Genomic DNA, 13,574 nt, shown 5'->3' on the forward strand with positions numbered 1-13,574 from the left:
AATGTGACCATCGCTTATCTGCTGCTTAAATCCTTGTACGTTATTGAGTATAAAAATACAGAAGAATTATTTTTTCAGGATCAGTCATTTCTCGATGAGATTAATTATCTTTTGTGAATTGTATTTTACAGTGAATGGTTTTATCAGTGTTAAAAAATGTAAAACCATGGCTGAAAATGCAGTGCATTAGAACCACCCTTCAAAACAGACTTAAGTGGAAGAACTACTTAAATATTGTGATATTGTGTAGCAGCATGGAAATCAAATTTAAGGCTGTGAATTACTAGTTGCCCACTTGAAAGCCTATATTTCTCATTTTTAATTGGATTAATTAAAAATGAATTTTGAAATTAGAATTAATTTGAATTAATTAGATTTAACTGAAAAGCTTTCTGTTGGAAAGTAAATAACTGAATTTATTTATTGCAGGTAACATTCAAGGAGCAACAATAGTGGATGCCCTTGATACACTGTACATCATGGAAATGAAAGAGGAATTCAAGGAAGCCAAGGAGTGGGTTGAAAAAAACTTAGATTTCAATGTGGTAAGTAGTGTTAATGATTAATACTTAATGGTTTGTTTAGTATCTAAGAACTAACCTAACTGAGGACTGGATTGTAATGTTGCAAGTATGATATCAGGCTACAGCATTTAGATAATCAATAGCTAAAATGTAGCAAGAAGCAGGAATGTATTGAATTTACTGCGCTGCCTAGCGGCAGTTTTTCAGTTTGAGAGATTTATGTAGACAGGAGGCAATGAACTGAGCAAGGAAAAGGTAATAAGGGTATTGTTGTAAAATTTGCAACAAACTTTTAAATGTATTTGGATAGAATTATCAGGACTTCAATGCAAATATTATTTATTAGCTACATAAAGACTTAATAATTTTTCTTTCTGAAATATTCCGTAAGTTAGACTTACATTTAGAGAAGGCTACGCGTAGCACATAATCATTTAAATTCCTTGGAGTATTCCGGTAAAGCTCAATCCCATGACTTATACTGAACTCAGCTCAGCTCAAACTGCTTTAGCCACATGAGGCACTAGGTCATTAAACCTGCATGTACAAATCATCCTATTAACTGGTAAGTATGCACTTGAGAGTTCATTTATAAAGCTTTTATTCCTGAAATGTTCTTGCACAGAACAGCTAGAGCAACTATAAAACTTCAGTTAAATTGAGAAGGTCTGGTCTTGGTCCTTTTTTTTCTTCTTTTTTGTGGGCATGAGAATGTAATATAATTATTGGGTGCAGAGAGATAATGGAGTAGCTCTACTGCTCAGAGTAGTCCCAGTAAAGTGTAATAAAGCATTGTAGGCACAGTGCACTGAGCTCTGTAAACCTCTTGCAGTTAAGGTGCATCATGGTGGAAACACTTTTGGCAAACAAAGTACTCTTTCTAATGTATAAAACTCATGTTTAATTAGCTTCTCTTACATACTTGAGAAATAATTATCAATTTAAGAAAGAGGTATTAATAAGAGAGGATATTATATAGTTTATATAAACAGCAATTTAGCATGCATTTATATTTATGTTAATGATATAAATACAGAATATTAAACTGTGCTTCTGAGTAGCATGATATGTCTGAACAACACTAAGTATATCCTCAGCGAAAGAATATTTCTGTAGAAATTTTTATGATGCAAAATTTTTGTCTCTTTATCTTAGCATTAGGAACTAAAAAATGTAAGAACAAAATATCATAGAAAATAACAAGACCTTCTTTGAAGGAAAAACTGAGCTCTGCTTGGAGGAATGTTGTAAAACCTGTAAAGTGATTTACATTAATAACATTAAAATCATTATTTTTTCAGAGGTCTTGCTATTGTTTCTGTTGCAAACTTCTTACAGATGGTGCTGCCTTACCATTTCTGCTCCTCCTGTTAATCTAAGCATTACTGAGGAAGAATCAGTCAAAGCTATAAGATTTCTGTCCAAATGTCTGCAATTTTGTATTACATTAGTCAGTCAGTGTAGTAATCCAACAGATTTACCAACACTACTTTACAGATAATAATGTTATGCATCAATAACAGTATCTGAAATAGTGTCCTGAGTTCAGCAGCTCGCACAGTGTTTTCATAACACTTCATAGTCAGACAGAACTGAATTAATTTTCCCAAATTTGAGTGAGGAAATTAAAACAAGTAACACCAACTTTAGAAATTAGTTATTACTTTCAACTTTAATATTGGTCGCATAATCTGTTTGTTTAGTGACAGAGTTGAATGAAGCTGCTTGTTTAGTTTTCCATTTTAAGTTCCAATTTCGAATGCTGGTTTGTATCTCAGTCTTACAGTGAAAAGACGGAAGTTACTTAATGCAAAGTACACAGGACCTTTTTAAGTATTTAAAGTGAAAGCATAGCCATGTTTCAGGCATTATGAAACATTTTCTGCTTTAATATTGTTTGTATATTATTACTTATGTGTGTTTCATAAGCCCTTTTCCTATGAAATTTATTTGGTTTTTAATAATTGATACGTAGACCTACCTTTAAAAGCTATTTATTAGAAGTATTAGAAAACACTTTTATTTTTTTTTAATGTTTCTGGTCATTTCCTAGGTAATGACTACTTAACTGGCTTTTAAGGAAGCATATTTGACCTTAATTTGTATAAATAGGATTGGATTTTCTATACATTAAATCTTGGAACTGCTCTTTCTAAATCTTTAAGATATTCTTTAAAAAATCACTGAGTGTAATCTGTGGAAGAATCTTTTGAGTTTGTATTCTAGCGCAATGCAGCTGGATAATGGAAGCTATCTTCTCTAAAAATTAATAATACTTCAAATACTCGGTGTATGTCTTGAACCATTTGGCTAGCATTATATCATTCTCATTATGCAGTCATAAAAGTTTCCAAATTTTACTTTGTAATGTAGCCATTAGTTTATCTGCACAGAAGGATTTTTAGAATAAAGATGTCATAGTGGGAAATGGCATCATTACTTCACATTAGATTTCAGTTCCTCCATTCAATAAATTTTCTGGCTTCTCTGTTTCCTTTCTTGAGAAATATAAACAAGTTTCAATCTAGGAAGAAAAGTCTGGATAAGTAAATGCCACCCTTCTTGGTAAACTTGTGAGTGAACTTGTTTGGAAGCAACCTCATTTTGGAGTACAATAAGCTGAGGCTGTTTTCATTAGAACTGGAGCTGCCAGCCCTTTGTTTTTGAAACTGAGGTATCTACACATTGCAGTGCTCAGTATCTATGCATGTAACTACTGAAATTCTTTGTATTTGATACCTTGCTGAAGTTTCAGTCAAGCAAAACTATTCTTTAGGGATTTGCATGCTCTTGTTCTGTTGATATTTTAAGAAATGTAGACATACTCAGACCTTTAGAAATATTTGACATTTAGCAATGGATAAATCCATGGCGTTTGCATCATAGAGGTGCACTATGTTTTAAATAGCTTCACATGTGTGGGGATGTATCTTTAATCTTCAGTTAATAAAGTTGAGGATATGCTCTGACCTCAGCACATGCTACAACTGAGGAAAAAAGACACTATATTTTACAGGACCACTAAGGAACTTGATTGTTTCCTATCTATAACTACACACTTCTGTGCGCTTCTCTGTTTTTATTTTTCCCTATTTGCTTTAGGGCATGTACACAAACAAAGCACTCGTAGCTTTCTGTAAGAGTTTCTCTACCAACAGCCAACTTCTACTTCATACCAGAGAAGAAAGGCTATCAGACTTTGGTGAAGCAAAATGAACTCAGCCTTGGGAAAAGAGATTAAAAGAGAAGTCTCAATAAAACATATGAAGAGTTCAGGAGCCAGTAAGTAATGGTGGAGGAGCTTGGCCGTTTGGCACAGCACTGGAGGTTTAGGAGCTGTTAAGGACTAGAATTGATGGCACTTCACTTCTGTACCTGAACACTCGATCTTCTTTAGGATGAGAGGCTAGCAGATCTGTCTTCTGAGTTTGAGGCAGAGGAACAAGCAGGAGAAGCATGGGGAAGGCTCAGAGCTGGAGGCTTGCTTTTGATCCTCCTCTCTGTTATGATAGAAAGATGGAAGTGGTCTGTAACTAACTGGATGCAGAAGATGAATTTAGTCTAAAGTTTTGGGGAAGGGAGGGTAGCTCAACCTCCATGCTTAAATGAAGCGCCCTCTAGCCATGCTGAACTCCTTCCCCTCAGAAAGATGAACTTGCCCATACCGTGTATTGGGAATGGTCTTTGACATATCCTATGTCCTCAGTCATGCCTGGACTGGAACAATGGAGACCAAAATCTGACCAGACAGTGCTAACAATGAAATGCAAGGTTGAACAGTGCTTAGATTCATGCCTTGACCTGTTTAGCATTCTAAAGTGGGTGAAATGAGGCAGGACCAGAACAGAGAAAAGGTGTGGAGCAGAAAAAAAAAAAAAAAAAAAAAGAAAGAAAAAAGAACTTGTTTGGGCAAAGAGAAAAATTGTTTCCTGTACTAGAAAATTTCTCAAAGCTGAATTTGAATCCTGACTAAAATAACTTCCTTGCTGTTTTTTGGAGGACTTTGCTATGTTTGCCTCATCTCACTCTATTTTGGCCAAAATGGAGGATGGCAGAAAGTTACGATTGCTTACTTGGATGGAAATGGTAGAGGTCTATGCAGTAGATCTATCTGTGTGGATATAATTTGACTCTAATTAACGTTTTGTGTGAGTACTGAGTCGTTGTGCATTATCTATCTCATCAAGGATACCTTTCCTTCTTAGCTTCACAGAACGCATCTCCTTAGAAAAGAGCTGATGCTGTGCTGTGGGAAAAGTATTAAGAGCTCTTCATTCTTTACTGAGTTGGGGAACTGCTTAAAGAGAAGGGAATGGTTAAAATGGCAAGGATAAATTAAGGCTTCTGTCCTGCCAGCAGCCTTAAGCAAAGCTGTTTACAGAGGTCAGTCACTATCTGATCTTATAAACCATCTTGAAGCTTGAAAGCTTTGCTTATAGTATGTCTACTTTTGGCAACTTGAAAAATGTTTAAGAAGTACAAAAACTTGAAATTACATACATCTCTGCTGCCATGTGCACATTAACATGCCCCTTTTCCAAGATTCCAGAATACCAAATATTACTTACATTTAATTAACAACACTTTGTGCATTTACGTTTAGTAGTTTTGTTTAGTAATTTAGAAGTTGTATAGCATGGAAGTCAGTAATAAGACAAACTTTTAGAATGCAAACTGTCTATTTCAAACATCAGCATTTACAAATTTTAAGCTTACTGTGCTGAAACTGTAAATATTACGACTGAGGAGTAATTATTTTTAACAGTCCATAATCTGAAGTTCTCTTTTGGAGACATGGATTTTTTGCACTTCATTCTTTTTTTCTTTCCCCTTTCTCTTTAAATGAGAAAATCAAAAAGATTCCTTATACAAGATAGCTTTCCTTCTTAAAAAGAAACAAAAACCACGTGTGGGAGTTGTAAGTAAATGGACTTCAAGTATGATAGGTCAATGAGGGAACTTAAGAAAGGCAGCAGTTGAAGATGGTTTGTGGGACTATTTGTTCACTAGTTTGCAATATAGATTATTAGTACACTCTAAACACTAGACATCAAAGTGACTTGATTTTGTTTTGATCACAAAATATTGTTTTGATAGGTTAAAAGCAGATGTTGGCAGATTTGTTATTAAATGCAGTTCTTTTTCTGCTAGTGTTCATTATAACACTGTGTCTGTTTAAGGTCTTACAGTTTGCTGTGTGGGTACAGCAGTAAGCTTAAAACAACATGCTGTGTAGTAATAAGGCTTTGATGTTTTCAATAAAGGTTACTAAAATTGCTTCCCTTGTGAATGGGAACTGAGTGCAAACTGCTACCAAATTTCAGTTATGGACTATGAATTAAACTTTCTTTCTACAGTTGCAAGTAACTGGAGTGTTGTTAAATTACTGTAGATTAACGTAAACTTCTTCATATCTGTTTTTCACTTTCTGGACTGCTTGAAAATGCCATGTTTTGTTGTTGTTCCCAACCTTTGTGTTTAAGTGCAGGAATATTATTACTCAATAGTAATCGCTAACTACAAGTACAAATCATTTCACTTGAAACATGGTCCCTTTCAGTCTATTTTTTCAGTCTAGGAATTACGTACATTATTCGGTATTGTTCAGTGCAGGGTCCCTGGAGTTGTATTGTACGGCTTGTTAGCCTGCAGGATACAGGCTGTTTGTGAGGGATGTTTGTACAGTGAGGGATGTGTTTGTGTGTAACTAACTATTCCTTATACATAGGAATAATATATGGAAATGTACGTGAGAAGATTGAAATTTTATTACACTCATGATGACATCAGAACAGGAGAACTGAATGGGGAAAAAAGGTTGGGAATTAATCTGTACAATGACAAAGACTGAAATAAATTGTTGGTAGGATTGAAGCCTTATTTGGATCTTTATGAAAAACAAGAGAGGGAGTTATTTAACAAATATAAATTAACGTGCCCTGATTACTGTGAATATATTCACCCACATAAAGGCACACAGTAATTTCCCTAATTGAATTGTGAGTGACAGAGCAACTACCAGTGCCAATGAGTGCCAGGTGGAAGCTGATAAATAAAATTGTACTTCATTTGTTGTGTTATAAGTGCGGGTTACTTCTCATGAGAAAACATAGATAAAACCTATCTTGGCTTTGATCTATAACTGTGGAGACGAAGATTTTCAGGAGGAAGATATGCTATGGAAATGGTCCAGAGGATGAGAGTACTGATCTTTAGGAATCTGGAGCAGTTGTGTAAGAGAAGGCTTCAGGAGAGCCCATCTGACAAGTAGCATTTTTTATATGTACAGTGCCTAAACATTAAACTCAAAAACAGCTGGCTGAAGCTTCAGCAGTGTACCAGTTGTAGACTTAATCTTCCACTTTACCAAAGTGATGGAAATAAGGTAGTGAGATGCAGCTAAGATCAGGTTGATCTGTCACAAGTTTGCAAGTAAAATGGAAATGCAGAGTAACACTAACTAATGTAGCACCTGGGATTTCTTTTTCTCTCTTTTTTTCTGTCCGGTAATTTTTGATGCTTTTTGAAGCTTCCTGAGGTACAGTCAGGTTCCCTTTCTTTAAAATGATTTAAGTTAATAATCTTGCTAGTTAAGTTTGTCAGGTACTGCAGCTTCTTGTGGTATATCTGAGTACTGAACTACAGTTTCTTCTCTGCTTAAAAAACTTCTTTCAACATTTCTCTTTATCAGGACAAAATATAGTATGCTCAGCTATTTCATTCTTGGATTATGGAGACTTGCTTATTTACTTAGATGTGTCATAACATAGCTAGGTTAGAAGGACAGGATGCTAGTGGGGGCCCTCAAGCTGCTACCCTGAAATGTGCTGACAACACTGCAGCACACTTGAAATCTTGAGAAAATGAGGCATATAGGAGAAGACAACAGAGAAACTGATTATAAGATACAAGAAAAAAAATTATTTCTGTAAGTATAATGAAGCACTGGAACAGGTGGTCTAGAGAGGTGGTGAATTCCCCATCCTTGGCAACCCTCAAGATCGGGCTGCACCGGGCTCTAAGCAACCTAACTGTAGGTGTCCCTGTTCATTGCAAGGGAGCTGGACTAAACAGCCTTTAAAGATCCCTTCCAATTCAAACAATTATATGATTCCATGATTCTATTTGCTTGAGTTTGAGAATGAGCATTCTCCACTGTATGTAAATAGATTTGGTTTGATTTTAGCCAGCAATATAAAGAATGTTACATCTCTTTGTCAGTAAATATTGTTGTCTTCAGAATCTAATCAAGAAAACATGAAATTCTATGAAGCTGTCATCTTTTGCTCCTGTACCATTTAATGGATACATATGGTTATTTGTACTGTTTTTCTCCAAACATATGGTAAGCAGTAGTTACAGTTTCCTTGAATTTTGGATAGTACATAAGGCTATCCCATTTATGATCAGAAGATCAAAAAGTGAATCAAATCAGATCAAATATTTATCAAGTGTAAAATAAAAGCCCAAATTACTCTCATACTTCAATTAACGTAAAAGTTGTGGAAACAAAAATACTCTGTTCCTATTATCATAGAATTATAGAATGGCTTGGGTCAGAAGGGACCTCAAGGATCACCGAGTTCCTACTCCCCTGCCACAGGCAGGGCCATCCAGGGCCCCATCCATCCTGGTCTTGAACACCTCTAGGGACAGGGGTCCTCTGACCATCCACAGCCTCTGTGGGCAGCCTGTTCCAGCACCTTACCACTCTCTCTGTAAAGAACTTCCCCCTAATATCCAACCTAAATCTTCCCTCCTTCAACTTCAAACCATTTCCTCTTGTCCTGTAATTATCTACCCTTGTAAAAAGTTGATTCTCCTCCTGTTTATAAACCCCTTTTAAACACTGGAAGACTGCAATGATGTTTTCTTGCATCCTTCTCTTCTCGAGGCTGAACAAGCTCAGCTCCCTCAGCCTGTCCTCATAGAGGACGTATTCCAGCCTTCTGAGTATCTTTTTGGCACTCCTCTGGACCCTTTCCAACACTTCCTCATCTTTCCTGTATTGGTGGTCTCAGACATGGATGCAGTACTCTAGATGGGGTCTCATGAGTGCAGAGTAGAGAGGGACAATCACTTCCCCATCCTTGCTGGCCACCCCTCTTCTAATGGCGGCCAGGATACCATTGACCTTCCGAGCTGCAATAGGTCAGTGCTGGCTTCTGTTCAGTTTTTCTCAATAGACTACTTCTTCATGTGAGCATTCCATTTAGAGATAAGTGTTTCTTTGATAGGAAATTACACAACCTCTAACCATTTTGCAAATTACTGTAATCTCTGTGATTTCCAGGTATACTACTAGCCTGGTATAATGAGTTTAAGAGTAACTACCTTATGAAACGTAACAGCTTTCAAATCTTCCATTCATGAAATGCCTGTCCACTTCATTCATCATATCTGCCTCAGTGTCTTGTGTAAAGGTTTCACATGATGATTTTGAACAAAGGGTCAAGGATGTGTGCAAGTGAAGTATTGGAAAACTGCTAACGTTAAAAGAATGATTAGTTTCAAGAAATGTCTTGTAAGATCAACACTTCAGTAAACATGCAGGATTACAGTGCAGTTAATCTTTGAGGTTCAAGTAAAATCTTTATTCACACTGCTGTGTCACGTGAAGTTCAGTCTGGATATTAGGTAAAGTTTCTTCACTGAGAGGGTGGTTGGGCACTGGCAGAGACTCCCTGGGGCACTGGTCATGGCCCCAAGCTGCTGGAGTTCAATAAGCACTTGAACAGTGATCTCAGATGCGGGGCTTGAATTTTGGGTGATCCTGGGTGGAGCTGGGAGTTGGACTTCATGATCCATGATCCCTTCCAACTTAGGTTATACAAAGATTATTTCAAAGTGTTCTTTTTGTCTATATCTGAATTCTAGAAGCAGATGTCAGTGTGTTTTCCTAACAGGCCTCTGTGTTCCTTGAAAGATCACAATAATTCTGACTTAAATGGCCATATTGCATCCAGAAAGGTAGAATGTAGGGTTCTGAAGATAAAATACTCAGCTCATGTATCACTTAATTTACTTGGATCAAATCAAACATTAATTTCATTCAGTTCTTATAGGAAATGCAACAATCTGAGATATCTCATGAACTCATTCCCTTGTCTAATACCTGCCTCTTTACAGCTTCAACTTTCCCACATCAAAGAAAAGTTTTTCTCCTGTGCTGAATCTCAGGATTGTAATGGAAAGAATATTAATTTCTGAAGCAGTCTGTCAAGCGAAATACAAATCGTAGGATTTTCTTGAAAGGATATATAAGGGTAGTTCAAGTTCCAAGGAAGAGCTGTCCCTGCCACACCTTTAATCATCATTTATTCTGAACAGCCTTTTTAAAGTCAGACCAGATCTCTACAAGCTATTTTCTGTACTGGATTTCATTAACATAAACATCCTTACTTATGTTCTTACATAGGTAGCTGGCTTAGTAGCTAAACTAGTGTACTAGTTAATTCAGATTTCTAGAGGATTTAAATATTTTTGTATTTATATCCCCAAGTTAACCGTGTACTTTGATATGATTAAAAAAAAAACAAACACGTGCATAGAAATTTTGCACTAGTTAAAGCTGAACTAAATGCTTGTTTACAAGTGTTTCATTCTACGTCTTGCTGGATTCACTGACACAGAATGAACACTTGGAAGCAGAAATATCACATAAATTTTTATACTACAAATTAAGTCCAAAGAGTGTAAGTAGACAAATATCATGAAATGAGTAAATGAGGAGAATCTGCAGAGCTTTAGTACCTTTAAGATAGATAAACAAAGAAAAAAAACCCTTTTGTAGTCTTGTGCACTAGAAAAACCTTCTCAGTTGGCAATCTCAACACATGATGTCAGCTGTGTGCTTTCTATAGGCAGAGCTATGTGACTTTGATTATTTGAATTTTACTTGTGTGTATAAAAAAATGAACAATATATGTGTATGTGCATACATACATGAATTGTATATAAATCAGAGGCATTCTATTAGTCAAATTCTCAATTTTTAGAGGAGGAGCTGCACAGGCGATTTTAAAAGAGAAGCTATGCGCTTAAAGATAAGTGAACAAGCACTGTAGCAAGTCAGTGAGTGTTTTTATAAGTCTTAACAACTGATGAGACACTGAACAACCCTTTGTAATGTGCTTAGATATCTTTACTTAAAGTGCCTTGCATACTGAAAACTGAAGAAATATGTCTAATAAGTAACTTAGTGCTGTTTTCATCTGCTAAGGTAGTCTGCTAGAATTTCAAGTCCATAGAAAATAGGGGGCAAATTCTTCCCTCCTGTTAAGATTGACATCTGAACATTTAAAATGGAGAAAAGTAAAATAGCTAGATAAATGCGAAGAAAGCCTACAAGCAGGAAGAAAATACAGCAGCTCCACTATGCATTGATTTCTACTGAATACAGCTATAGAAACAGAAAAATAACTCAATAGAAGTAAAAGGAACTCAGAACACATGAACATAAAATGCCTTATTTTTGAACCTGAAAGCTTAGAAGGACAGTGCCAGTTTTCTACAGTAATGCAAAAATATAAGAAGTAGTATTACATTCAAAAGCTAAAATTAAGAAGCTTCACTAGACTAGTTTTTCAACTAAATGTCTCTTTGATGATCAAATCATAGAATTGCTCAGGTTGGAAAAGACCTTCAAGATCGTCAACTCTAACCAGAGCATAACCATACTACCCTTATTCTCACAACCCATTTTATGTTGTACACTAGTATAGGACTAGAATTGATTTGGTCAAGAATTGGATAAGGTAGTGATCATAAGAATAAGAATCTTCCTTTAGATTTATATTTTAAAAGACAGACAAGCATCTGCTTTTCAAGGGAGGTAATAGCTGAATCTCTACTGCTAAATAACAACAAAGGCAGTCTGTGTAATTGGTAAAGACCAGGCCAGCTTGGTAAGGTCTGCCTTTGTCGCAGTGAAAGATCATCTGCTTCCTAGTGAATTGATGCCATGATTACATATAATTAACTCATTTTCACATAACCTACAAGTCCCAATTTAGAATAATCTGCATTTAGAATGAGGTAGAAATATTCTTGATAACAACATTCTGACCAAGAACTTCCCATATGATGTCTGAAACAAGATAGTGTGAGGTGAGGTAGCGTAGGACGAATGATCTGAGAGAATATTTTGTGTGTGAGTTCTGAATTGCCTGTAGTCACTGGAAGTGCTCGCATATGTGGATTTATACAGTGACTCATCTAAGTGGAAAAGAGGAAAAGATAAACTGTACGAGAATAATTGAGGTGATATTTTATTGAAGAAGAGAAGGAAGCACTTTAAAATGCTGTAAGTTATAACGTTGGCTTTCCCTACGTATTTTGTGTTTTTTTTTGTGTTTTCTGGTTCAATGCTTGTGTATGTACTTAAAAAATAAAAGAATTCTTTTTCTACTGTAGCTGGAATTACCACTTTATGTAAATATAATCAGAATTTATAATTGCAGTACAGAGAATCTTTCTTACCGAAAAGTATCAAGGAATAATTCTATGTCTGTTTATTTTACCAGAATGCAGAAATTTCAGTATTCGAAGTGAATATCCGTTTTGTTGGTGGACTACTTTCAGCTTATTATCTTTCAGGAGAAGAGGTAAGATATTTTCACGTGGTTTATTTCAAATGTCATCATCTTGATAGATTGTTTTCAGGTTAGCAACCTGTTTTATTTATCAGAATTAAACTTATTTAGACCTTTGAAAATATGACTTATATGGTAAAGGCCTGTCCAGTGGCTCTTACTGCTTCTATTACTACTATGTTAATTTGTATTAAGGTTTTTAAGCTTTTACTTTATGTAAGTGTTAATGTTTTTCCTTAGTTGAAACCATTCTAAGTATGTCCCTACTGGGCTTTGCGTTGAAGCCTAGTGTTGAAGTGTGTAATTACGGAGCCTCTATGCCACTGTGCTGGCACATGGTGTATCTGCTTCACAAATCATTTAGGAGCATGTCCTTTAGTTCATATCAACTACACCTCTGACAAAGCTGTTGACTTTCCTGAAGCTGGAAGCATTGACTTTCATGGAAAAGACATGTTAAGAAAGAGAAGATAACTGTATGCTTATGTATACTTACATGTGAAGGTCTTTAAAGCATTAATATCCCATTACTTTCTATTGTCTTCTTGTAAATAGTTTTATAGGTCTTGTGATAACACTTGTCATGGTTTCTAGAGAAGATAAAGAAGCACTTTTTGTCTAACATACAGTTATTTCTGTAACATATTTAGTGAAGGCCATACTAAGTGACAGGAATCATAACATTTAAAAATTTTAATTTGGCACTTAAGTCTTTAATCTTACTAGCTCTATTTCTTGTTCCTTGTCTGTGGATTATACTAATGTTTTACTGCAGGATTAACACAAGTTAAAACTCTTTATCTGCAAGTTGAATTTATCTTGGGATTTCATTAAATCCAAATCACAGAATCAGAGTTGCAGAAGTTGGAAGGAATCTTGAGAGATCATTGAGTCCAACGCCCCTGCTAAAGTAGGCTCTCTACAAAGAATCAGTTATTGGCAGTAACTCCACAAAAGCCTAAAAATGTATAATTTTCAGTCATCTGCAAAATTCTCACATATTAGGCAAAGATGTATTTTGAGCCCATTACATTAAATAATATTAAATTTAAAAAAAAAATCTATACACCATAAAGTTTAAAATGGTGATAAAAGTTATCTTAGCAAGTGCTATTGGGTTATGTGATTAAGACAAAGTAGTTATGAGGAGACAATTTTTTTGCTGACAATATTGCCTAAAAAAGCTTACAATTTGTTTCTCATTATCCTATTCTGGATTTAGGCGATACTGAAAACACTGATATTTTAAAATATACAATTGTTTATGTTTTAGCTTTTAAAATTTGCTGAGAAAAAACATGCACTTAGACTCATTTCAAATTCACTCTTAATGAAAAAAAAAAAGACATTGAGAGGTGGTTAGTAGTTGACTTCTTTGCCTTTACTAACTATTGTTTTACTTAATGTTACTTCTCTGGCTCTTGAAGGAAATCATTTGTTCTTGTACAATAACTTG

The 13,574-nt window shown here is 35.4% G+C and overlaps 1 protein-coding gene across 1 annotated transcript in view; it reads left to right on the forward strand.

Moving 5' to 3' along the window:
• Positions 1-13,574, forward strand: part of MAN1A1 (mannosidase alpha class 1A member 1) — a 136,018-nt gene that overhangs the window by 44,039 nt on the left and 78,405 nt on the right. Inside the window, exons 3-4 of the mRNA XM_085217400.1 lie at positions 430-545; positions 12,050-12,130. Of these exons, the coding sequence (XP_085073526.1) occupies positions 430-545; positions 12,050-12,130 (197 nt within the window). The remainder of the gene's footprint in view (positions 1-429; positions 546-12,049; positions 12,131-13,574) is intronic.

The sequence above is a fragment of the Meleagris gallopavo genome, chromosome 2 (genome assembly GCF_905368555.1).
Source record: "Meleagris gallopavo chromosome 2, MGAL_WU_HG_1.1, whole genome shotgun sequence".
Classification (NCBI taxonomy): Eukaryota; Metazoa; Chordata; class Aves; order Galliformes; family Phasianidae; genus Meleagris; species Meleagris gallopavo.